The 27,318-nt window shown below is 38.9% G+C and overlaps 1 protein-coding gene across 1 annotated transcript in view; it reads left to right on the forward strand.

Annotated features, from left to right (window-relative positions):
* The first annotated feature begins 786 nt into the window (after positions 1-786).
* Positions 787-27,318, forward strand: part of LOC122799221 (autocrine proliferation repressor protein A-like) — a 660,522-nt gene continuing 633,990 nt past the window's right edge. Inside the window, exon 1 of the mRNA XM_044068140.1 lies at positions 787-1,267. Coding sequence (XP_043924075.1) covers positions 1,039-1,267 — 229 coding nt within the window. The 5' untranslated portion in view covers positions 787-1,038. The remainder of the gene's footprint in view (positions 1,268-27,318) is intronic.

A 27,318-nucleotide genomic window follows, 5' to 3' on the forward strand; every position in this document is an offset into this window, starting at 1 on the left:
TTTTCTTGGGAGTTCAGAAATACTACATATTATGATTGTATACGGTACCATGGAGAAGTGTTTTATCACTAATTCTTCTGATTTATATATTTTCCCTGATCATTTCTAAAAATGTCTGACAAGATCAGTGTACTCACTTGGTTATCAGATAATAAATAAATGGTTAAATAAAGTGGTAGCGTCTACCTAAAAGCTATGCTTTGCAATAACTTCTTAGTTTTCCTGTGTGGTGCAACTGGATTAATTTTAATACTGGGAGCTTTTAGAACCATAACAAATTCTTCATATCCAAATTTTTTTTTTGGGAATTGAAATATTTTGGATTTAGAGCTGGTCATTTTTTCAGGTATATGCTGAAAACCCTTAATAGCACCATTTCTTTCTGGTCCAAAAATAAATCTAGCATTAGATTTAGTTTGTATAGTCAGGACATACCCAAAAGCGACAAAAAAAAACAGTAAATACAGTATTGTTCTTTGATCTTTAAGTCAGTTTAGCTTCCTCTTACCAAAAATAAAGAAGTGACTAACTGGGTGAAAAGGCAGGGAACATTAAAGGAAACCACACAATCTTCAGTGGCTGTGTAATTTAATCCTGCTGTAGTGGTGACTGTTGGGTGGGGAAACCCCACGAAAAACAAGTTTGTACACTTCCTGTATTAAACATGCCAATGTAAACAGCTGACTTCTGCTTTATATGTTCTGAAATCACATTTGCAGTTTATGACATGCTATTGTGGTTTAAAATTACCAGCATGCTAATTCTGAGAAAAAAATGAGGAAGTGTAGATTAGGACATCTAAGTTATTTGCTGCAGCTCACAATGGAAACAACCTGACATGAAAACCATAGTGTGTCTTCAGCTACATATGGAACAAACAAACATGATGCTCTGATTTTGTCACTGGAATGCAGCGCGAGCTATAAAGCAGTAAAGTGGATAGTAAGCTATTCAGTAGATCCATGTTCCCAAGACGATACTCCTGAGAGTTTTGAAGCAGCAGTTCTTAAGTCTGAGATAGCCTGCCTGCCTAACACAATGTTAGCCAAAGGTTGGAGCCCTTGGTGCAGGGTCCTGAAAGGGCCAATGCTGCTGGCTTTGGCAGCCTGTGCTCTTCCTGCTTTATGCAATGTACAGAAGGCTTTGGATGAATATGTATTCAGTTTTGATCCACACTATTCCTACACTATCCTGGACAACCTCACATACCGCAATAATAATTCCACTGTGTTTTTCCTTAACATGACATCGCAGAAATGGCTGGATGGTAAGAGTTTGAAATCATATCAAAATCTGATTGCAGTATTATTCTGATCAACTGTTACAAACTGACCATTTATGCAATATTAGTTAGTATTTGCTAGTCTTCTAAAATCTGAAAGTCCTTGTTACAGGAGGATGGTACTTTCCAAAGTTTCTGGAACCTTAAGAACCAGAATGGGACCAAAAGTTTCATATGGTATCTGCTGCTTTTATCAGAACAGAGCTGACCTCATCATGCTTGTCTGTGCACCAGACATGCATGCGGATGGTGGGTGAGTGTGAGTGTGTTGGGTGGTAATGGGGGAGCAGAGGGATGGAAAGACAGATAGAGAAATATATTGCTGTATTTTTCGTTTTAGCATGAAACACTTAAACTTAGAGCTATACCAATAATACTGTTAAGCAGTACTTGGAAGACAGACTTCAAATCTAGTTCTGTAAGACAAGACTACAACATGAAGAACTCCCAAGAAGTATTTCACCACCCAACTACATGACTAGAGTCTGTCAGAGATTTTGAAACAGCAAGCTGTAATTGTTGCTCAGTACAGCTCTGGAACCTTATTCTGCATTAGTTATTAGATTATCATAACCCTTTGGTACTGTGAAGGAATCAGACTGCTTCATTTGTACTGATGTACCTCATACACAAAGCGGTATTGCATGTCTTAACATTTTGCTTGTTTGCGTTTTTTGTTTTATTTTGTTTTCTTATTAATTTGGCTGTGTGTAAAACCTATTTGACTTTGATACCATAGCTTAACCCCTGCACTGAGGAGGTAGATATACCTTTATATTTCAAGTTAAGGATTTTTAGCTAGCCATTATTATATGAAGAGTCAGTAGTAAACACCCTGATCATCTTGCCAACCAACAATCTTAATTTTTCTGTTTTTCTTGTACATTTTCAGGCCCCCCACTTGCTGCCATTCCGGATGCCAGTCATTCTCCTTGGTGCTCAAAATGCATTTGACGACTGGCCTCTCAAACAGTTAGCGCTACTAAATACTCTGTGCAATGCACACATTCCTCAGTCACCAAAGACTGTCCCTGTATGAAACATTATGAATGGCATCTGGTTTTTAAGGATGTCCCAAAAGCTCTTTTCCTTGTACTAACTGATTTGCTTGGTTGCCTGTGTTCATGTGGAAGACTCAGGAATCCAGCATACATCTACAAGGAGCATATTATTCAAAGACCTTTACTGTAAGCATTGCAAACTGCTTGAAGTCAGTGAATGCTCAAACCCCTGGTTCCTGGTCCACTGGTGTTGTGACTGCATTCCTGGAATATGAGGTTAAAATAGTCATGCTATTGCTGTAAATAAATATATCATTTCTGTCTTAGTTTTTGTGGGTGATTGCCTAAGTCACTCACCCACAAAAACTAAGACAGACATAATATCTTTATTTATAGCAATAGTTATTCTATTGCTATAAATAAAAATATAATTTCTGCCTTAGTTTTTGTGGGTGAGTGACCTAGGCAATCTTGAGAGCAATAAGATATGACAGAATTTAAAACTGGTAACTTTAGTGACTTAAGTACACACAGCTGAATTTGTTTTCCTACTGGACTATATAAAGGGAATGTCTAGTTAGGGTCAGATCTGCTAGGATGCTCCCTATCTTTGCACATAGAGATGGTTATAATAATGGTGATGATGCAGTATACCCTGCCTTTATAAGAGTCTCTTTTGTCTTCTTTCTTCTACAGTGAATAGTGTGTCACCAATTTATTTTATCCATTCACTCATTTATTGCATAGGTATGTATACTGATTCATAGCTTCATAGGTCAATACTTGTCTGTTGATCACGATGACCATTAGTAGCCTAGCCACAATACCCAAGTCATATGTATCCATTGACATGATTAATTTAATTTAGGTTTTTCCTAACAAGGTTTTTATTATTTCATTCTATTCAATATGTTTTTAAATTGTTTATTCAATGTTGGTAGTAATCTTTGAGCTACTTGTGAGTAACCTGTTGGAAACTAACTTTTAAACTGGAGTGAAGAAATGTTTTGACTGCCCCTTTAATGTGTGCCAATTAATTAATCATGATGTGTATATATATTAGGTTTTTTTTTCATAGATTCATAGATTAGTACTAAGCTAACTGCTCTTGTGAACCTTTTTAAGCCTAGCCAATTATCCCTTGTGAGACTCAAACCCTGCACCTTGTGTTTGTAAGGCAAACACCTTAACCATTAGGCCACCCTCCCAACCCACAGAACCCACGGATCCAAACAAGGTTTGCATCAATGGTTCTTGCTCTGATGAAGTCAGCTGTTAAGAGCTGATGAAAAGCACTTAAATAAATTCCTTTTTACTGCAAACTCGCAACAGCCCGGTTTCTTGTTTTTTCGTAGTTTGGTTTGCCAGTTCGTTTTCATGATTAATTTATACCTAGTTTGACCCCTATTAATGAGGGCTTGAGGATTTCATGCACAACTTGAGCCTCAGGACACAGAATACAATTCAGATTAACTATTACTAGAGATGGGGGTTACATTAGTTAAATGTAATAAAAAGTAGATAATTATGTTTCATTTGGATAGTGCAGCAAATAAATGGTGCAGCTATGTACACATAGAAATAATTCCTTTATTTTTGCAATGCTTTGCCTAAATGCCTACCATCCCATCACCACACAACAGCCAAATGAAAGAGGATCATCATCTAGGCAGCTTCAAGGGTAGTTTGAGCTTTTTTCATATTTTTTCTTCCTGGCCCTATCTGTGCACACACCTGAAAAAGTGTCAGGGAGGGTGTGCATTGCATTGTTTGTGGAGGGTGTTCCATCACTCCAAGCAGCCCTACTTTTCCCCTAACATTGCAAGTAGTGGTCTGTCCTGTTCTTGCTTCTGAGTTCACTCTACTCCCCCTGTGCCTCCAAGTGGATTCAAACCTTCCTCCCAGGAGATATGAGTAGGTCACTTCTTCACTCTTCCCCCCTCCCTGCCTGGGTCCTCCATTGTTGGGCCTGCTAATATTGTAGTCAAGGCTCCTTTGCTCTGCACTATGGATCCAGACTGTACAATTATTCATTTTTAGTGAACAAATCTAAAACCAGAGAAATCCTTAATACTTACAATTGTTGGTTATATGTGCTAGCACTGTAAGTAAAGAGAAAACAATCTAGGCAAAATAAAAATGTGAGTTAATGACAGGTGCAGCTAAACTCAGTATTTAGGTATTAATACAAACCTCTCATGGAAGTATTCAGATAAATAATAAGCGAAAGAGGTGTTGGCAAACAAGGTCCTCTTGAGAGATCCCAAACCTGAGATTCCTTTCTATCTAAAAGTCTAATCCTTGACACCTCAAGAGTAATGGCTAGATAGTTCCAGCTAAGGCATCAGATAGAAAATCCAGTGTCTGCCTGAGACTGGGGAACAAATGTGCAATGACTGCAGTTTGAGCTAAGGCAGATGACTGCATCTCACCTTGAGATTTTAACGATAGGTTAAGCAATGTTCTGTGGAAAAAGCTATGAGAATCAATCAAGTCATATTTTTTGCAGGATCTAAAGGAACTTACATTTATTAAAGGCCAAATATAAAGACAAACCCCAGGATTCAATAAAGTCTGTGTAAGCTTAATGTAGAACCTACATTGAATGTATCTGTGTACATGTCCATGGTTCCCCTCAGCAGCGCCCCATACATATTAATTATAGTGCGTGTCTAAGGGAGGTCACAGCAACACAGATATTGAATCCGTGTAAGACTGATGGCACAGCCACATACTTTTCATCCTGTTAACATTGACCAAAAGGTGTACAAGACATTTTATTTCATTAAATTGCATTTTTATTGTTTATTTTATGCTTATGTGCTTGTTTGCGAGGTGCAATGCATTGTTTAGTGCACATGTACATAAGACATCCACCAGAAATCTAAAAATAGCAACCAGGTGCATTCAATGTTAATATTTTTTGTATGTGCTTGTTTGCGTGATGTGGTGCATTGCTTAGATAGGTGTAGTGTTGGCTTACTTAAGAATTAGACATCATCTAGACAGCTAAAAATAGAAACCAGATGTATTCAGTTGTTGTAGGTCTGCAGTTCTTAGCAACCTGCAAACCCATGCAGCAAAGGTGCGCTATGCTTGCACGCACCTTCGCAGTATATCTGAAGATATCCGAGCTGCTTTCACTATCCCAATGGCTAGATGGGTTGAGTCATGACTTACAGAGTAGTAGGTCCTGGGTTCAAGTCCTGGGCAGTAATACATTTTACATATAGTGCTGTGAAAATGTGTCAGGTGATTGAAACATCAGTTGACTTTAAATTAAATAATTGTTACATTTAGAAAATCTGTGCAATACTAAGAATCGCTTAAACATGATCAACATTCTTTTCCTGTTTGTGCGTTGCTAAGCTTCAATTAAACATGGTTTGTGTGAGTTTGCACGATGCTAAGCAACATGGCATTTTTTTTAAATTTCAGTATGGCATGCAAGGGCCAGAATGCAGCCTATTTAAAGGCTAATAGGCTGGAATTTCACATCATTCCTTGAAGCCTAACCTTGACTATGGGTATGGCTGCTTTTGTTGGTAAGAATGTGTGCTTTAGGGCATAAAAGTGGGGTGTGCAGGAGTCCAGGGTTTTCGCTGGACTCCTGGTACAACACCACAAACCTCAGCTGTTGCAGGATGACTACCAGGGCTCAGAGTGTAAGTCTGAGGTCTGGGATAGTTTGGCCAGGGACTTAACCAGTGCAACTGATATCCCACACACTGGTGAGCAGTGTCATCACCAGTATGATGACCTGTATTGTATGAAGAGGGGAACCTTGGACACTTGGATCCAAGAGGCTAGGGATGGGCACACCCCACAGATATTGTATGTTTTCTAGTAATTTATAAATATACAAGCTGAATCTATGAAAAACTGGTATGCATAATGGTTTCCTTTCCTTACCACAGCTGCAGAAGAGAGGGCTCACAATGTACAGTCCCATGCAAGACATTTGGCTAGGATGAGGTAGGTCCGTGGTATATAAGAAAATTAATGCAGTAATAAGTTAATGCATAACTTAATAATACAGTAAAGTAAATACAGATATTGCAGTCTGAAGAGTCATGTATGAAATACCTGGGACATCATACATTGTTATTAATGTGTCAGTGCATATCTGAAATTGTAAAGCAATTTAAAGCAAGTAAGCATGCAGTACTGTGTAGCATAGTTTCCAACCATCAGTTAATGTTGTTGTCTGCCCAGATTAAGAGTCAATGTTGTGGTCTGCTCATTGTATGAAATATGCAGTAGATTGCACTCAGTAAATGAATAGGGTAAAGAGGTTAACGGAAGTCCTAGACAGCTATTCATGTGTGTAAATGCCAGATTTGATTTAATCAATAAAGTGTAAAAGGAGATAATGCTTTGATAATTAATTTTTTTCAAATAAAATGTTCAGAAATGGTGTGCATTACCCAGATTAAGACTCATGGTTGTGTTCTACATAATTTGTCTGGCATATGCTGTAGATTGCAGTGAATAAATGAATATGGTAAACGTGTAAGTTAATGGAACTCCTACACAGCTACGCATATGTGTAAATCAAGATTTAAAACAACAGAAATCAATAAAGTGTAAAAGGAGATGATGCTCTTAGAATTTAATGTTTTCAAATAAAATGTTCATTATTCCTAAAGTCACTGCTTGTGGGTTCTAACCTGACACCAGGCAACTGATAAATGTATAGTAGTCAATAATGTTTCAACATATGTCATAAATAAATGCTGTGCAATACCCAGGTTAAGAGTTAAGGTTGTGTTCTGCTCATTTTGTCTGATATATGCTGTAGGTTGCAGTCAATGAATGACTAGGGTAAATGTATAAGGTAATGGAACTCCTACACAGCTATGCATGTGTGTAAATGTACGATTTGACACAACATGAATCAATAAAAGTTTAAAAAGAGATGGTGGACTGATAATCCATTTTTTTAAAACAAAATGTTCAGTATTCCTGTAGTCACTTCTTGAGGGTTCTAATCTGACACCAGCCAACTGATAAATGTCTAACTGTCTAGTGTAATCAGTGTACATGAACATGCCTCTCAACTGACATGATTTTTGCAGAATGTAATGAATATTGCCCCATATGTCTGGTCTTCTGATTTGCAGATCTATGACATAACTTGAAATGCAATTTACTGGCAAATATGTTATCAGAACACCTTACTACTATTGTATGAGCACACTATGTAAAAATGTTCCCTGTCATTGTGCCTTTATTCCACCATTATGTATGGTTTGGCCCATAATTTCCCATGCTAAGAGGTTGAGAGCTATGTTCACGGAACATCATACATGCAATATAAGCAGTCAGTGTTCTCACAAGTGAAATCTGACATATCTAGAAGTATGTAGTTGTAATCTGTGTAGTTAGTAAAATTCCTCCTTTTTCTCTCACCCTACCCCTTCTCTTCTTTTATTTATAAACTATATTTCTTATTATCACTTGATATTATGATATTATTTGTAATTACCTCTTATGTTGGCTTATGTATAATTTAATATTGCTTTTACTGTTAAAAAAAAATTAATTTACCTTATTTATTGTTGTGTTCCTCATTATATTATTTTCAATTTGTTTCCATTACTCTTTATTGTTTCCTCTTATGTTATTAATTACATTTGATTTGGTTATGTTTATTTTTACTCATGTTTATATTTCATTTACCACAGCATGACAAAGTAGGCCAGTTTCCGGTGATCCACCTATGCTGGCTTCTCACCCCAGGCACCAGCTTTGACCACTGCCTCCATAGGAGCAATGAAGGTGCAGTGCTGACAGTCCCATGGGTGAGGACTTGATTCACACTGCTACCGTGTCTGACATCCATGGGACTGGGATTCCACAACATCCTGCCTAACTAAGGTGGTCACCCCCTCTTGTGTCACACACCAACCCTATCTGCTATCTTGTCTGTCTTGTCTGCAAAAGCTTCCTCACCTTCCCAACTTACCTTCCCCACACATACCTATGCCTCTTTCCCAACATTCCACCCTTTAAAAAAAATGGGCACCTGTCCCAAAGCAAAAATATCATCCCATACATAGCTCTCCATTTCACGCACGTGTCCACTGGACACACTGAGTTTGGTTGAATTGGCTTGCCAATGCATTTATGTTGTATTCACCACTCTATCTGGGGGTGATAGTCCAAAGTTAGCTAAAAAACTGTTAAAGTGCACAGTTGTTGCCATTGAAGAAATGGATACCTATGGATCTTTCCTACAGCCTTCCTACACATACATGAACCACTGCAAAGCCACACAAGAAGGAGCCAGGCAAAGAATTCTTTGTCCAGCTCCTTCTTGTGTGGCTTTGCAGTGGTTCATGTTTTTACCTTGTTCTTTGGGTGTTTACAGTTGGAGCTTGGTTTGCTTCCTACACATACCTACCTGCCTTTTACTATGTTTTCCCCCTGCTTGCACCCCATTAAATCACTTTCCTATCTCCCCAATTTTTTTTAAAGAATGTTTGCACAATGCTGCACTATGTTAAATGGTGGTATAGCTTTATATGTATTTGAAAACATAGTAATCTGTTAAAAGTTACACCTGCACCCTCTTTTGAACCCAGTAGCATTGCACCTCTAGCACAGTGCATCAACCCATCAAGCCACACAGCCAGTTAACTACCACAGGTGTTTTAAGCAAAATGTGGTAATTGTAGTTTTCTCATAATTAAGCATGGTTAAGCGATGCTGTGCATTGCGCCACATCACACAAATCTGCTAAAAGATTAATAGAAAAATAGCAGTTTAACTGGGACTCTGGTAGATAAATACATCACTATAAAGCCATACACATAATAATAATAGATGTACGTGAAGCATGTAACAGCTAAGTGTTGAAATATATTTACAACATGTAAAAATAAACCTGCTAAAAGATTAATGGAATAATAGGAGTTTAACTGGGACTCTGGTAGAGAAACACATCAGTATAAAGCCATACACATAATAATAGATGTTAGTGAGGTGTGTAACAGCAGGTAAGTGTGCAATTATATCTACAACATGTAAAAATACACCTACTACAACAGTGACTAGTAGCTCAATCCATTAAATGCTTTTAAAACATTGCTTTTTGGTCCATATGGTGCTGGGATCCACTACAGCTGTGTCTACCATTTAAAATACATGTATGTGCACAACACCAGTATACATTCTGATATATATATATATATATATATATATATATATATATATATATATATATATAAAAAACTGTCTCATCATCTGTTTATCCAACCAAAGCAGTACAGAATGAATGCCAGCTTCTAAATAATGGAAGTCAAAGGCCTACAGATATGACTGCATTTAAACTATTCCTATTACAACCCTAGAAAGTGCATAGAATGTCAGGTCATGCATTAGTATGAATTCCCAGAAGATTTTGAAGTATGTAATTCAAATGAGGCTCAGTAATATCAGACTGTAGCCCACAATGATTTGCTAGTGATGTTACAGACAACCACAGCTGCACAAATATATATATATATATATATATATATATATATATATATATATATATATATATGTCGTGCTAGAAGCAAGGGTTGCCAGGACACATGTTCCAGATGACTACCATGCCATAACACATGACTTAGCAGTTATCCAACTGATTAATATAATGGTCAATGTATCCCCTACCTTGTTCTAGGACACACCAGGCATGTTGCCTTTTACTCTCTTAATGATACCTTTGGCTAACATACTTACCTTAAACACATACCTTAATTTCCAGTGGGATAGGTTCACTCAATCAGGCTCTGGCTGTACACCAGGTCTGCCACAGGTCCCACAGTTACTCTTAAGTGTTGTTGTCCTTCACATTCTGCAGCCTGTCTAACTATGCCTATTGCATGCAGCAGCAGCTTCAGCCTCTAGCACACACATCTGTATGTATAAAGTAGCTGCTACAAACATTCTCTTTGTGCTGACGTAGTACCTTTACCCCAGTAATTTCCACCCCAAAATATGAGAAAGGGGATGGAATCTACATTGAGGCCTTATATATTCATAGGTTCATAGGTTCATACTAGGCTATCTGCCCGAGGGCATTTACAAGCCTAGCCCATAGTTTTGTGGCTTACGCCACCCCTTTAGTTTGGAGAAACTATGCCCATTATTTTGCTGTGCCTCTGTCAAGCAGTGACACTGAGGTAACCCCTGGGGTGTATCTGCGATCTCCCATCCATTGGTCAAGATTCCTCTTGAACAAGGCCAGCGAGGTGCTCTGCCTCACATATACTGGGATTTTGTTCCACAGCATAGGGAGTCTTTGGGTGATGAATCTATCCCTCCAGCACGTCCTATTAATAACCGTGTCAAGGTTTAAGTCTCCCGCCCTTGTGGCTCTGAGGTATCTAGATTTTTTGAGATGAAGCATGTTCATCAAATCTGGGTTTGACATGGCCTTGTATGTCAGGCACAGGTCACCTCTGAGCAAGCGGTAAGCAACTGAATATAGCTGAAGTTCTTTCAGTCGGGCAGCATAAGACAGATTTTTGAGACCCTTTATCCTTTTGGTGAGGAACTTTTGTGGCCTCTCCAGCTGCTGCAAGTGTCAGGTCAGATACATTCCGAATGGGGCATTGTACTCAATCATTGGTCTGATGAGTGATGAGTATAGGGAGACTATGACCTCCCTTGATCTAGATGTGAATCCCTTCATGATAAGGTGGGCAATGTAGAAGGTCTTCCTAACTACTTTAGCAATATGAGTGTCGAATGAAAGGCTACTGTCAACCTGGGTCCCCAGGTCCCTGATAACTTCTTCTGTGATCAGTGGATTGCCACCTATATGGTAGCTAGGGGTAACCTTGTTTTTCCCGAAGGGTATGACTATGCATTTCTTGGCATTTAACTTTAGGCCATGGCTCTGGCACCAGTTATCCGTTTCTGTGAGACCCTTCTGAAGGATATCTGTGTCAGATGTGTTTTCGACTGGCCCAGTTTGCAGTCATCTGCAAACTTTGTCAGCCATAACCCTCCTGTGTTTGCTTGTACTTCAGAAAAGTAGATGCCAAACAAGAGTGGGCCCAGGACTGAGCCCTGTGGGACACGACTTGTGACAGGCTTTGAGTCTGACATGGCGCCAGCAACTCTGACCCTGTGGGTTCTGTCACTCAGCCAGTTTGCAACCCATCTTGTAATGTATGGGTTTACATTTAAGTTGATGAGTTTTTCAATGATACCCGAGTGGGGTATTGTATCGAAAGCCTTCGCCATGTCTAGGTAGGCTGTATGGACCACCTTTCCCTCGTCAATGGCCTTGGTGACTGTTACGAAAAAGTCAACCAAGTTTAAAAGGCATGATCTGCCTTTGAGAAAGCCAAACTGGGTTGGAGTAGTTGCATGGGATTGGCTGATTATTCTGCAAATCAGCTGTGTATGCTGCATGTAGCATTCCTGAACCACAAATTGGTTCAGAGGCAATCACCTGCTAATGAGAACCATCTTAAAAAGGCAAGCTCTTAGCTAAGGGAACTATTGTATATGAGAGTAGGTTTGTAGGGTTACTTCGCTGTATCTTTCAACAGAGGAGTGTTGTACTCAGTGGCGGCTGGTGACTTCAAATCAAAGGGGGGGCCACAGGAGACAGGTGAATGGGTGGGGTTGATGGGAAGGGGTGTGGCCAACTAGAAGTGGGAGGAGCTATACTCAAAACCACAAAAACTGTAACTTTAACTAAATACACTGCCCTGGGTGCCAAACCGTCATTATGAGAGTCCAATCAAGACAAAATGAAGTGTAGAAGAAAAAAATATTTCAATGCATTGCTTGCATGACAGCTTACTTAATATCTAGATGGAAACAAAAAGGTTGTGAGGCATGAAAAAATAAATTGCTTTTTAAATACATTACTGGAATGCCAGTCAAAAGCAAGTTTAAGAAAAACAAGCAGCACTCAACTCAAACCACTTCTTGCAATGCAGTTCTAATTATCATTTATATTCAGCTTTATTAAAGTACCAAGTAACATGCTGTAAGTAGCAATCTCTGTGATACCCCCACTTGTAAAAATGTTTCTTATCCAAAAAAGACCTGTTGCCTGACATCTACTTGTTTCATGGGGCAAACATGATCAAAGTAAAAATGAAAAGCAAACAATAAACAAGCTAAAGATACATTGCTTAAAGGATTACTGTACAGGTAATGGACCACACATGATAGATTGGCATTCTGTTTGGTTTACAGGTAAAGCCTACAAAGATGACAGCAAGTCTCCAACAAATGTAATGAGCTTCTTAAAATAATATAATCCTGTCCTTTATTCCAAATACTATCATATGCATTTCAATACCCAAGGCTTATACATTATCTAGTTATTTAAGTATTCTTTGCATGGCAACAACAGAAATGTTTTCAATTTTGGCAATTCTTTAACAGTATGCTTATTAAAGCTTACTTGCATCTTACAATCTCAGACAAGCTTACCTGATGGTCATTAAAGCATTACTTCTTAAACACAGAGCAACAGGCATTTTCTGAGTAATAATAAGAATAAATTAACAGTATAAAATATGACAGAAACCAGAACATTCTGCAAAATCAAGGACAGAATAAAAGTAGCACTTGTGTCAACCTTGGATGGAGGGATACTCTGCACATTTACACTGCATAACTGCTCCTTGCCTTGCTTGGACACATCCAGAGTCACTACATGGGGGAGTGGGGTGCAACAAGTATGTCACAATTTGAAATGTCTCTGTCTGACTGTGATGACCCTGACACATTTGTCATACCTCTCAACCCCAGAACAAGAAATATGGACAGAGACATACATAGAAGTGGGACAAAGGCCCAAAAATAAGGTCAATTTTTAAATATTGCTCTTATAATGCATTGGCTACATGACAGCTTACTTATTATCTAGATGGAAACAAAAAGGTTGTGAGCCATGAAAAAATAAATTACTTTTTAAATACATTACTGGAATGCCAGTCAAAAGCAAACAAGCAGCACTCAACTCAAACCACTTCTTGCACTGCAGTTCTAATTATAAGTTATATTCAGCTTTATTAAAGTACCAAGTAACATGCTGTAAGTAGCAATCTCTGTGATACCCCCACTTGTAAAAATGTTTCTTATCCAAAAAAGACCTGTTGCCTGACAACTATCTACTTGTTTCATGGGGAAAACATGATCAAAGAAAAAATGAAAAGCAAACAAGAAACAAGCTAAAGATACATTGCTTAAAGGATTACTGTACAGGTAATGGACCACACATGATAGATTGGCATTCTGTTTGGTTTACAGGTAAAGCATACAAAGATGACAGCAAGTCTCCAACAAATGTAATGAGCATCTTAAAACAATATAATCCTGTCCTTTATTCCAAATACTGTCATATGCATTTCAATACCCAAGGCTTATACATTATCTAGTTATTTAAGTATTATCTGCATGGCAACAACAGAAATGCTTTCAATTTTGGCAATTCTTTAACAGTATGCTTATTAAAGCATACTTGCATCTTACAATCTCAGACAAGCTTACCTGATGGTCATTAAAGCATTACTACTTAAACACAGAACAACAGGCACTTTCTGAGTAATAATAAGAATAAATTAACAGTATAAAATATGACAGAAACCAGAACATTCTGCAAAATCAAGGACAGAATAAAAGTAGCACTTGTGTCAGCCTTGGATGGAGGAATACTCTGCACATTTACACTGCATAACTGCTCCTTGCCTTGCTTGGACACATCCAGAGTCACTACATGGGGGAGTGGGGTGCAACAAGTATGTCACAATTTGAAATGTCTCTGTCTGACTGTGATGGCCCTGACACATTTGTCATACCTCTCAACCCCAGAACAAGAAATATGGACAGAGACATACATAGAAGTGGGACAAAGGCCCAAAAATAAGGTCAATTTTTAAATATTGCTCTTATAATGCATTGGCTACATGACCGCTTACTTAATATCTAGATGGAAACAAAAAGGTTGTGAGGCATGAAAAAATAAATTACTTTTTAAATACATTACTGGAATGCCAGTCAAAAGCAAGTTTAAGAAAAACAAGCAGCACTCAACTCAAACCACTTCTTGCACTGCAGTTCTAATTATAAGTTATATTCAGCTTTATTAAAGTACCAAGTAACATGCTATAAATAGCAATCTCTGTGATACCCCCACTTGTAAAAATGTTTCTTATCCAAAAAAGACCTGTTGCCTGACAACTATCTACTTGTTTCATGGGGAAAACATGATCAAAGTAAAAATGAAAAGCAAACAAGAAACAAGCTAAAGATACATTGCTTAAAGGATTACTGTACAGGTAATGGACCACACATGATAGATTGGCATTCTGTTTGGTTTACAGGTAAAGCCTGCAAAGATGACAGCAAGTCTCCAACAAATGTAATGAGCTTCTTAAAATAATATAATCCTGTCCTTTATTCCAAATACTGTCATATGCATTTCAATACCCAAGGCTTATAGGTTCATAGGTTCATAGATTAGTACTAGGTTAACTGCCCTTGTGAGCCATTTTAAGCCTAGCCAATTATCCCCTGTGAGATTCAAACCCTGTACCTTGTGTTTGTAAGGCAAACACCTTCACCATTAGGCCACCCTCCCACCATTACATTATCTAGTTATTTAAGTATTCTCTGCATGGCAACAACAGAAAGTAAAAAATGAAAAGCAAACAAGAAACAAGCTAAAGATACATTGCTTAAAGGATTATAGTAGGTCTTGCATTAGTATGAATTTTCTGAAAGGTACAAAATCTGAAACTCAAATGTCTGTCATTATTTTCTAAATTCAGTCGTTAATGATTTGCCACTAATTTGCAAAAAACAACACAATTTTATGAAGAATGGGCCAAAAATGTGATGCAAAAATATAAAATAGCCACATAATACAGCTGCGAACCTGTGAAAGAAGGGACACTTTTTAATAGTACTGCTAACTTGAGCAGCTGACAAAATAAAATAATCTACATGCATTTTTGAAATAAAAGTAATCTATAACTCATTATTACAGTTATTTCTTAATTGTAAGCTCTCCACGTTTTCTTCCAAAATTGCCATTTTATGGAGGGATTATTAGGGGAAGAGCAACATTTTGAGCCAAAATCGGGGACAGTTAAAAGGTTTGGATTTGCCTAATTCTATAAAGCAATTTAATGCAGGAAATCTGGACAAGGCCAAATATACTGGGGGAACATATAAACAGTACTATAAATTGTTGTATAAACTGAGACAATTGATAGAATAACAGGTCTTGCTTTAGCATGCATTTTTCTGAAGGTTATGAAGTCTGAAACTTCGTGTCTGTCATTATTTAATGACTTAATTCGTAAATAATTTGCCAGAAAACCACACATTTTATGAGGAACAAACCAAAAATAAGAAGCAAAAATCTATTCATTCTGTGAAAATCTGGACAGTTGAGAGGTATAGTTCAGCCAGGGCTGTCTTTGAGTTTGCCGCCATTCCCTCTCACAAAATCATGGTCGAATGGAGCCTCACCCCTGCAGCAATTCCAATGAACCATTACTTGGCTATTTCACCCCATTTACCATAAACACTAATGTGCATACTGCTTTACTTCTACGATGATTTGCACTTCATTTGAAAGTTTTATTTTGCATTTTACAGCGCAAACACTAAGACATCTGCTAAATAAAGCAATGCAGTCTCACAATAAAAACAGACTTAGCATTAAAACTTCTCTGCCCCTGAAACTCACATTCATTGACACAGCATTCAAACCCACATTCAAAGAAAATACATTTTGCCAGTGGCAGATAAAGATTAACTTTGGGCTGTTTTCAAATCATAGGCCCCTTGCACAAGAAACATACACATGGTCTTTGATAGATCTTCCTGATTGTATTAAATTATATTCCTTGTACAATATAGTATAGTTGTTAGTGGGCATTTTAAATTTGTTTTGAACATTTTTCCAGTAAACAATGAAACAAAATGCATGCACCAATAATGACAAAATTGCCCAATTCAGAACATTTTTCCAGTAAACAATAAAACAAAATGCATGCACCAATAATGACAAAACTGCCCAATTCAGAACATTTCTATCATAAAAGTCTACTCAGACTTCTACAGTGCACCAGTATCAGTAAATATGCACAATCTCTGAAGAAGTAAAAGTCATCTAAATAATTCCACATTAAAGAAATCTGTAACTAATGAAAAGGTTGCTGTTAGCAAACAACTTTATATTTCATTGTTTCATCTACAAATAAAGTGCCTGTTGCCCTTGAGGAATAAATTGCCTAAGCTGCATTAAAAAAACGATAAGCTAGTAATATTGCAATAGAGAATGGATGGCAAACTGATAATAAATTGCCTAAGCTGCATTAAAAAAATGATAAGCTAGTAATATTGCAATAGGGAATGGATGGCAAACTGATAGGTTCATAGTTACTAGGTATCTTCACCAAGAAGGACTGGAGCATCCACCCCCTTTACAATACAGTATAGTATGAGCAATGCATCTACCTACTGTGGGAGTAGAACCCACAGCCTTCTGCATCAAAAGCAAGTACATTACCGATTGTGCTATTAACAATGCAAGCAGAGTTGGCATAAGTAGCACTATACTTTTGTTCCCTTACAGCTCTTAGCTTCTTATAAAATCTACTTGACACTCAGCTGCATCTCTGAACTTTGCAGCACAATAAATCTGGAAAAATCCAAAATTTGGGGGGGGGGGCAAAAGACCATAAAATAGGGACACATTTTAAACATTGCTTGTATAATGTTGGAAAGTTGTTAGAATAAAATGCCATGTTACCACCATACATTTCACTGCCAAGTATTGAACCCAGGACCCTGTAGTCAGAGCAACATACCACTATGCAGATCATCTGTTTTATGAAAGAAAGACTGAAACTTCAATGGCTACCATTTAGTAAATTCAGTTCTCACCATAGCTGTCAACATCTTAGTACAAAACACCTGATCAAAGCCAATAATGGGGGAATACAGCCCCAAACATATTCAGTGAGTTCAGTTATCACCATAGCTCTCAACCTTGGCACAAAAAAAAACCTGGACAAAGCCAATAATGGGGGAATGCAGTTCAAAAAATAGGGACAAATATCCATTGAGGACACCAGAGCAAACCCAGACAAACACAAGAAGGACATGCAGACTCCACACAGAAGGCACCCCAGCCAAGAATCAAACCAGACAACATGTAGCTGTTAAGCAACAATGCTACCACTGCACTACTGGCTATGCAAAGTAACAAAAATACAGAAACCACAGATTTTATGAGGAACAGAACAGAACAAATATGAGGCAAAAATCTGCAAATGTTTTACAAATGGTTGTGGGTAGGGAATTCAGGCTCTTGTCACTTGGGCCCAAGGTACAGGGTTCAAGCCTTATTCTCTACCCACCACCATGTAGCAAGTGGGGGCATTTCACACACACTGTATTGATGGCATGGTATTGATCATCAGCTGTGTTACACCTACAGAGAATGTAGAGTACAGCAAGGGTATAATGTTGTGTGTTAACTAGGTACACAGATTTCCTTTGCTAGCAGTTGTAATAGTACACTACTATTTGGTTGGCACTATTGTTTATACATATGTTATGGGGGGGGTCCTGCTATAGGGCACACTATAATGGATTTCTGTGTTGGGTTTGTGATCATACATGGGTGTCTGTCATGGCACAAACAGGAGTAGATCACTAGTGCTACTATTCGGGTTGCGTCCACAACCTTTGTATGCCTGGCACACTGCTGAATATGAGATGTGTAATCAAGCGGGGAATACTAATAGCCTTCCTTTATTCCTGTATCTCTACATGCTGTACTCCCACATATGTTTTCCTAACATGTGTTCGCATTTATTTGTATTTCAGGAGATATCATGCATACAAGATGCCAGGTACATTTCACTGAGGCAGAAAATTACCTCAACATTGAGGCCTTGCGACAACACTACCAAGTCCTGCTGTCCAGAGGGAGGGCAAATAGGCAAGAGTGTGCAGCCTTATGGGATGAATTGGTGCACAACATAAATGCTGTGGGTCACCAGAATTGCACATATGAGCAGGTGCGACGCCATGCTATGGACATGATTAACTCGGCACGCAGACGTGCAGTGGATGTGGCCAGGGATCATCAGGTCACTGGTGGTGGGCTTGCAGCAGAACAACCTCTGTCAGCCACAGAAGAGTTCCTGGTGAACCTTGCAACACAGGACAGCTCCCAGGCATACATCACCTAATATGTCGTAGATGTGGGTGCCACCATTTCCACTCAAGAGGAATGTCCAGATATGCTTAGTTGGATTAGCATTAGAATACTGTAGCATTCAGCTTGTCAGGATATACATAGTTTTACATGGTTGTCAGGTGTTTTATGGGAGGGGGTAGCTGCACTTTTAAGCTCATGCACAGATTATGACCCACATACCTGTTAACATAGCAGCTACTGTAAATGTGAGATATTTGGATGTATTACCCCTGTTATACTGTAACATATGGTGCTGTTTACATTACCTCTCCCTCAAAAATTTCAGGACCATCAGGAATAGGAAGAGGCCATACTCCCACTGCTGGTAAGCACAAAACTGTTTTGTCACAGATGTAGATTTATTTCAATGTATTTGCTAAAGTGTCATCCCAGGCCTGCTGGCTGGATTTATGTACTGTCTGCATGATTTCCAACTGTACAGATATTTTCTGACTTTACACAGCTTAGACTCATATTTATGCATTGTAGTGTGACCACAGTGATTGACTTGACAGAATTGTCAGGACATTACAGATTGCCATAGCTGTCAACTGTGCAGAGTTCTGCAGAATGTCAACAGTGTACATCATTTATGTTTTGCTCAAGAGATTCTTGTTTAAAGAGCTTTTATTTCCAAATAATTTCAGATTTTGGTTAGAAAATAATATCCTGATGTCCTACTGCATGAGGTTAGGGGTTATGTAAGTCAGTAATACTGACAGCAGTGTATACAGCTTAATATATATTGTAACATAGTACTGCAGTGCATAGTAGTGCAGGTATTAATATAATGATTTTCCCTTTTTATCACAGGTGACCAGGGAGGTTGGTCTTTGCCCCCTTCATAACAGTGTTTCAGCAGACTCTGATGATGGTGGCCAAAGTAAGGTACAGCTGGGGGTTACAGGGGCTGAATCTGACACAGAGGTTGACATTCCTCACCCACCCTCATTATCACTTTACACAGCCAGTATGCCTATGCATACCTAGTCCCCTGGGGCTAAAGATATTGGACAGTTGGAGGGTGGGGACATTGAACAGAGAAGTGTGGCTACTGTGGCTGCAGTGACTGTCAACACTGGCCTTAGCCAAACAGTTGGTGAGGCTCCACACAGGCAGATTGATAGGAGTGCTAGTAGGAGGCCTGCTGTCCCTCCACCACCTATTGCAGGTGTCTCATCACTTGTCACTCAACTTATGTTTAGGGCCATCATGGAGGCACAGGGATGTTCATAAAAGAACTTTTGACAAATGCTCAGGGTTATGGATGCAGCACCGTCTGACATCTGTGATGCCTCCACTGCGTTGCTGATACCCTGGAATGGTTGACTGAAACAGTGAAAAGATGTTGGTCTGAGACAGATCACACACTATCTACTTTAGAAAGCACATTGTCTGTGATCGAACATCTGGTTGGAGTTGAGAGTCGGCCTCGTGGATATAGGTCAGCAACTACATCTGCTGAGAGTCAATGTGGCCATGCACAATCACGATCCCATAGTGGCAGTACATCCAGTGCTCCAGAGGGGAGTGTGCTGTCCACACCAAGATGTGGCAGGTCATGGGGTCATGGTCATGGGTGTTCCCATGGAGGACATGTTTCCAGCAGACATCAGTCACCCTCATGCAGTAGCACAGCATCTGACCTTGGGAGTGGAAGTGCCAGTACATCTCCTGGCAGAGCCAGCTCACATGTTCGGGGGAAGAGATGATGAACTGTCAGCTCTACCAAGCACAACTCACAGTTGTCCAATATGCAGACACGTAGAGCTAGCACTGAGCTTGGCTGTGTTCACGCAGACACTCACACACCACTATCACATTCAGGGCACCTACAGACACACACACACACACCACATTTCCATGGTCCATCTTGCCTGCTTCTCTTCCTGACTCACACACATGCTAGCCAACCTATTGGGTCAGCCTGGGCTTCCTGCACCCCCACACAGCACCCTGTGCAAGTGATGATACCTGTACCACATCCCTATGATTTTTCTCATGGATTCAGGGAAATAAAGCTATGTGTCTGATGCAGAGGGTGACTATCTACATTAATTTGAATTTGTTTCATCCATTGTTGCTACTGACATGCTACTTGTACTGGTCATTTACAGAGATTGTACTTTGCCATTTATAATGAGTATACCATAATAATGTGTGTACATTATGATGGATGCTGTTGTAATGGTTGTGTAGTCACACAATGACAGGTGTCTCATGGAAATGTTTACGTTTCACTTTCAGGATTGTGCAGGACACACCTATGGGTACACATCTACAATCAACCCATTAATGTCAGAGCACAGGATTGAAAGTCAGCACAGAAGAAAAATGTCATCAGAAAGGTAAAACAGTATAGGTTCATGGGTTCATAGTTTCATATGTGTTTAATTGGCTAATGAACACAACGGATTCTTTAGGTCTAGCCATGCATCCCTAAACTCTGTTAAGGTCTGATACCCTTGATAAGTGTAGGCAGGGTTGTTGAAGCTGAAACATCTCCAAGCCGGGAAGTGGGAGATGACCCATCTACAGCTTTCCTGTGTCCATTAGAGACATTGATCCTAAACCAGGTATGATTGTCCTGTTCCCCATGCAGTTGTGTAACTTGCAATTGATTTGTATTAAGGTGGAGCTCTGCTTCACATGGATGGGCAGCCTGTTCCATATAGGGTGTAATCTCTGGGTTACATACCTGTCTGTCCAGCATGTCCTATTTATACCTCAAGCAAGGTGTAGGTCTGTAGAAAAGGTAGTTCTAGTGTTAGTTGTTTCATGGATATGCAGGAGGTCTACAGTGGGGTCTGACACTGCCCTGTATAGCAGGCATACACCTCCCCTCCAAATCATGTAGGTGACAGAATACATGAATACAGCCTGGACGTGGTCTGCATAGGACATGTTACATACACCATCTAGTGGTTTAATGAGGAACCTCTGTGGATGTTACAGTTGTCGGATATGCCTAGTTAGTTACATACCAAAGGTGACATTGCACTCAATTATAGGTCTGATGAATGCTGAATACAGTGTAACAATGGCTTCCTTAGATTTGCATGCCATACATTTGTTTATAGGTTGTGCAACATAGGATCTTTCTCCCAGTATTACAGACACATGATAGTGAAAGGCTAGATCACTATCTATGTGTCCATAAGTCCCTGACTACTGGGACAACTGTTGGTGGTGTGCTGTCAATAGAATAGTTACCAAGGGTGGATGACTTCTGAAAGGATAGTATTGTTCATTTCTTGGCATTTAATGTTAGTCCATGGCTCTGATAATAGCTGTACATCTGTGTCAGCGCCTCCTAGATAACATTTGTGTCAGTGAGGGATTCAATGACAGCTCCTAATTTGCAATCATCAGCACATTTAGTCAGCCAGAGACCACTGACAGTGGCTTTGACTACAGAGAAGCAAATGCCTAAAAGGAGCAGTCCCAGGAATGATTTGTGAGACAGTCAAGTGGTGACTGGCCTCATTGTAGAGGTGGACTCCCCAATGCTAACTTCCTGGATCCTGTCTGTCAGCCATTTGGCTATCCACCTGCTGACATACTAGTTTGTAACTAACCTCTTGAGTTTGTCAACAATGCCTGATGGGGTTATAGTTTCAAATTCCTTGTCACAGTAGGTGGAGTGTACCCTTTTTCTCTAATCCATTGCTTTAGTTAACTTCTCAAATAGGTCCGCCAAGTAGGGTGAGCATGATCTGCCCTTGACGAAACCAAACTGGCTTTGGTCCAGTGTCTGTAGGTGTACATCTCTATTGATCATTTCCAGGATAATTCTTTTCATGGCTTTACATATCAGACTACTGAGACTTCTGGGTCTGTAGTCTCCAGGGTCTGTAGATGGCCCACCTTTGTGCAGAAGGATGACTGTTGCTGTTCCCCATTCACAAAGCACGATGCCTGTTTGGTGGCTACAATAAAATACTAATTCCAGAGGCCCTGAAAGATCATGTTTCATGCTATATAGAAGGCATGCTGGGATATTGTCTGGGTCCCTTGATGCAGTGTACTTGGTCTTAGAGAGAGCACCTGGTCCCAAGTGATAGTACAGGTGCTTATATATGATGGTATTTCCTGAGGGAAGGTTGAGGGGGAGAGAGGAGTAATGCTGGGGCCCAATTTATGAGCCAGGAGGTTTGCTATACCATCTGCCTCATTATAGGTGGTTCCAATTACAATGAGATTTGCACACAATTGTGTCTTACCTTTGCGGTTGCGGACATAGCTCAAGTATACTTTGTGGTTGTCCTTGGCCTGGGAGCCTGAACTTGCATCAAATCTGGCTGTGGCTGTGGTATACTTCATTTGTCCTCTGATTTATTTGTTTATTTTGAGAGTACTTTTAACATGCTTATCAGAAAAAAGCACAAAATAAACCAAGTATAAAATCAGCACAAACGAAGCTGGCAAAACAGCTGATATAGGTCCAGAAATTGAGTAGTTCCACAAATAAGGTATTGCACGAGTTATTTATTCCAGAAAAGACGGATCCACACAATATAACACAAGCTTTCGTCCCTGCCCAGTCAGGATAGCTAACAATCATAAAACACACCCCCTTCCTTACATATCTAATTAAAACATCCTAAAAAACAAATGTCAACACCTAAATACTAATACAGTAAATAGAATAATAAATAATAAATAAATAGATAATAAAATCCAAGACATCCTAACTTCTTTTATATAAAATACTATATAATTCATCTCTTTAGATCTTTTAGTTTTAAAAATCATGCAAGTGAAAAACAGTCATTTAACACTGGCCATTGTAGGACATTCATTCTTAGTTGCCATAATGCTTCTTGCTTTTCTAATATTAATGCCCATGGACCACCCCTTACATCTGGTGTAACAACTTCTAATATTATAAATTTAAACATGTGGTCAGGATATTCTATATTATGTCTGGTTAGAGCATTGGTTTCCTTTCTATTCTTCAGGTCCCTTACACGTTCATAAATTCTGCTTTTCAATTTATGCTCCGTTTTACCTATATAAAAACAGGGACATTTTGTACAAACTGTGCAATACACAACTTTCTCTGTGATACATGAACATTTATTAGTCATTTTCACTGTTATATTATTAATATTAAGGGAACTACCCCCATATATATATATATAAGCACAATAATTACATGAACCACATTTTTCATGGACCCATTTTGTGGGCCAGAGTGTGTATATTCCAAAATATTTTTTATGGTTCTACCTTTTTTATACACAATAATGGGAGATTCATCTACTATTTGTCTAGTGTCTTTATTATTGGCTAATACCATCCAATTCTTAAATAAAATATCAGCGACATTCTTACTGCTAAAATGTGATCATGGTGGTTCTGGATAGGCAGACTTATTAGCATAGTCCACTCTGTCTCTATCTATTTTTTTATTTTCCGGGCCTGGGTGAGATCATACCTGAGTTTATTGAATATCTAAATGACTCCACCCCTTTTTTAAGATTCACACATAGTGTTGAGGTTGATGAAATTTCATACCTCAATGTAAGATTAATCAAAGATAAAGTATCTAAGGTGTTTAAATCAGATATTTATCAGAAACTAACCTACTCAAACTGTTTTTTACATTTTAGTAGTTCCCATCCCTTTAAACAAAAGAAAGCCATGGTCAAAGGTCAATTTGTTAGAGCTGCATGGATGGTGTCTAACTTTGAAAGCTTTTTAGATGAGTGTGATAATCTTAAAGATATGTTCTAGAAGAGGGGGTATCCTAATTCTTTGATTAATGAGGTAATGCTAGAAGTAGTGAATAAATGGGAGAGGGGTAATTTTAAACCCCTATTGTATCAAGGGCAAAAAGGATACATCAGTCGAAATGATAGTTTTATTGTTAATAGTACTGAATTTCAGTCCTATTCCTATGCTAATGAAACTGATTTGAGTATTCAGACATCTAATGAGAAGAATTTCTGTAGTGTATTTACTACAACTTTTAATAATAGCAGTAAGAATGTCGTTGATATTTTATTTAAGAATTGGGTGGTATTAGCCAATAATAAAAGCACTAGACAAATAGTAGGTGAATCTTCCATTATTGTGTATAAAAAAAAGGTAGAACCATAAAAAATATTTTGGAATATACACACTCTGGTCCACAAAATGCGTAGATGAAAAAATGTGGTTCATGTAATTATTGAACTTATATATATGAGGGTAGTTCCCTTAATATTAATAATATGACAGAGAAAATGACTAATAAATGTTCATGTATCACAGAGAAAGTAGTGTATTGCGCAGTTTGCACAAAATGTCCCTGTTTTTATATATAGGTAAAACGGAGCGTAAATTGAAAAGCAGAATTTATGAACATGTTTTGTTTGTGTCTTTCGGCTTTTTCCCGGTTAGGGGTCGCCACAGCGGAACTCCGGTCCGCTAATGATTGGCAGTAGATTTTTACGTACTGGCTTGCTGGGCCTAACGCACAAACTTCATTGAAGGAACGCCCATTCACGCATGTCGCCGCACAGAAGATGCTCTAACTGAGAATCGAGCGGGCAACATCTAACTGTGAGGCGACAACGCTACCGTGGCACCACCACCGCGGTTTAGAATTTATGAACATGTAAGGAACATAAATAGAAAGGAAACAAATGCTCTGGCCAGACATAATATACAATATCCTGACCACATGTTTAAATTTATAATATTAGAAGTTGTTACACCAGATGTAAGAGGTGGTCCATGGGCATTAATATTAGAAAAGCAAGAAGCCTTATGGCAACTAAGAATGACTGCCCTACAATGGTCAGGGTTAAAAGACTGTTTTTTCACTTGCATGTTTTTTAAAACTAAAAGCTCTAGAGAGATGACTTATACAGTATTTTATATAAAAGGAGTTAGGATGTCTTGGATTTTATTATCTATTTATTTATTATTTATTATTCTATTTACTGTATTAGTATTTAGGTGATGACATTTGTTTTTTAGGATGTTTTAATTAGATATGTAAGGGAAGGGAGTGTATTTTATAATTGTTAGCTATTTAAATTAGATTGATTTTAGTAATTAACTCATTCTGAAGAAGTTCCTGACTGAGCAAGGATGAAAGCTTGTGTTATATTGTGTGGATCCATCTTTTTTGGACTAAATAACTTGTGCAATACCTTATTTGTGGAACTACTCAATTCCTGGACCTATATCAGCTGTTTCTCCAGCTCCGTTTGTGATGATTTTGTACTTAGTACTTTTATCATGATGTGTTTTGCACCCCTATGTTTCGCCATGAGTTTCTCCCTTCTGTTATACAGCCTATCAATTCTGTGATTCCATCATGGTGGCTTGATTTTGAGTTAGGTCTGTACTTCTCCCTAGGGGGTATGGCTGCCTTTGTGCAGCTAGTAACATGCTTATATAGGGTTTCTGTGAACATGTTTGCATAAGCCACATTGTTCTCAGTGTTTATGGGGGCTTGAGATTTGGACAGTGTATCATCTAATAGCTTGAGGTCAGCCATACAGCAGTTCCTGAATATTCCATGTGTAGATGGGGGTCCATGTTTTATTTCTACTTCAGAGAAAACGATTTGTGTTTGGACTTTACCAGGGAAGACATTACAGTAATGGCCGTGCATTACTCTGTCATATTGCTGAGGCCAACACCCAGTATGGTTGTTCCCCTGGTTGGTGTACTGGCTATCTGGTCCAGGGAGTTGCTTTTTACAAAATCCAGGAATCTCTGTGCCTATATGTTCGATGCCATATAGGATTCCCAGTTAACAGTGGGATATTGCAAGTCACTCATGCATATGGTATTGCATGGGATGGCTAGTGTTTCCAATAAGTTTAAATATGGGTTTCCTGGGCCATAGAGGAGAGCCTAAAGCTTGCATGAATGTAGTATTGGATTTCATCTATTGTGATTTGAACCAGGTGCAGCTTGAGTGCATTGTACTGTTTGATCAGCCTTCAGGTATCTTCCGTTTTAATGTATATCAGAGACACCTCCACCTTTAGTCCCTGCTTGTGAAGTAGCTGGTCTAACTGTGTGGAAGGCATATTAACCTTGCACTGTTGTTGTGCTCTCGCAGATTTAAGTCATGTGTCAGTGAATGCATAGATGTCTTCTGACAGCTCAAATAGTATGTGTAAGTATAGTCTAGGGAGGTATGTCACAGGCCATGTACTCCCACCTGGACTATGACTGAGTCATATCATAGGATCATAGGAACTTAGTAGGCTAATGGCCATAGGGCCCTCACAAGCTTAGTCAAGTTCTACCCTTATTTCCACGATCAGCAACAATTGCCCTTGTCCAAGAGGGACACGTGGAACCCCTAGGGTGGATTTACGGTTAAACATACACTTGTCCAGATTGCATATGAAGAGGACCATTGTGGTGCCCTGTTTGACATGAAGTGGAAGTCAATTCCAAAGGTGTGTTAACCTCTGGAAGTCAAATCTGACCCTCCAGTATGTTGTATTGCTGTCACATACCAGGTTAAGGTGTACAGAATGAGTAACACATGTGCCATTTGATTTGCGAACATGCAGCATTTCCAATAAAGACTGGTCAACGATTGCCTTACATGGAAGGCATAGATCTCCTCTGAGTAGTCTGCATGAAACAGAATAAAGTGACAGTGATTTAAGATGATCCACATAGCACAGATGCTGAAAACCTTGAATTATTTGAACTATCCTTGTGAGGAACCTTTGTGGTCTATCCAGTTGCTGCAGGTGCTTGCAAAGGTGCATACCAAAAGGGACATTGTATTCCATTATTGGCCTGATGAGGGGAGAATACAGAGA

This window comes from Protopterus annectens, chromosome 4.part0 (assembly GCF_019279795.1).
Source record: "Protopterus annectens isolate FY-2018-M chromosome 4.part0, PAN1.0, whole genome shotgun sequence".
Lineage (NCBI taxonomy): Eukaryota > Metazoa > Chordata > Ceratodontiformes > Protopteridae > Protopterus > Protopterus annectens.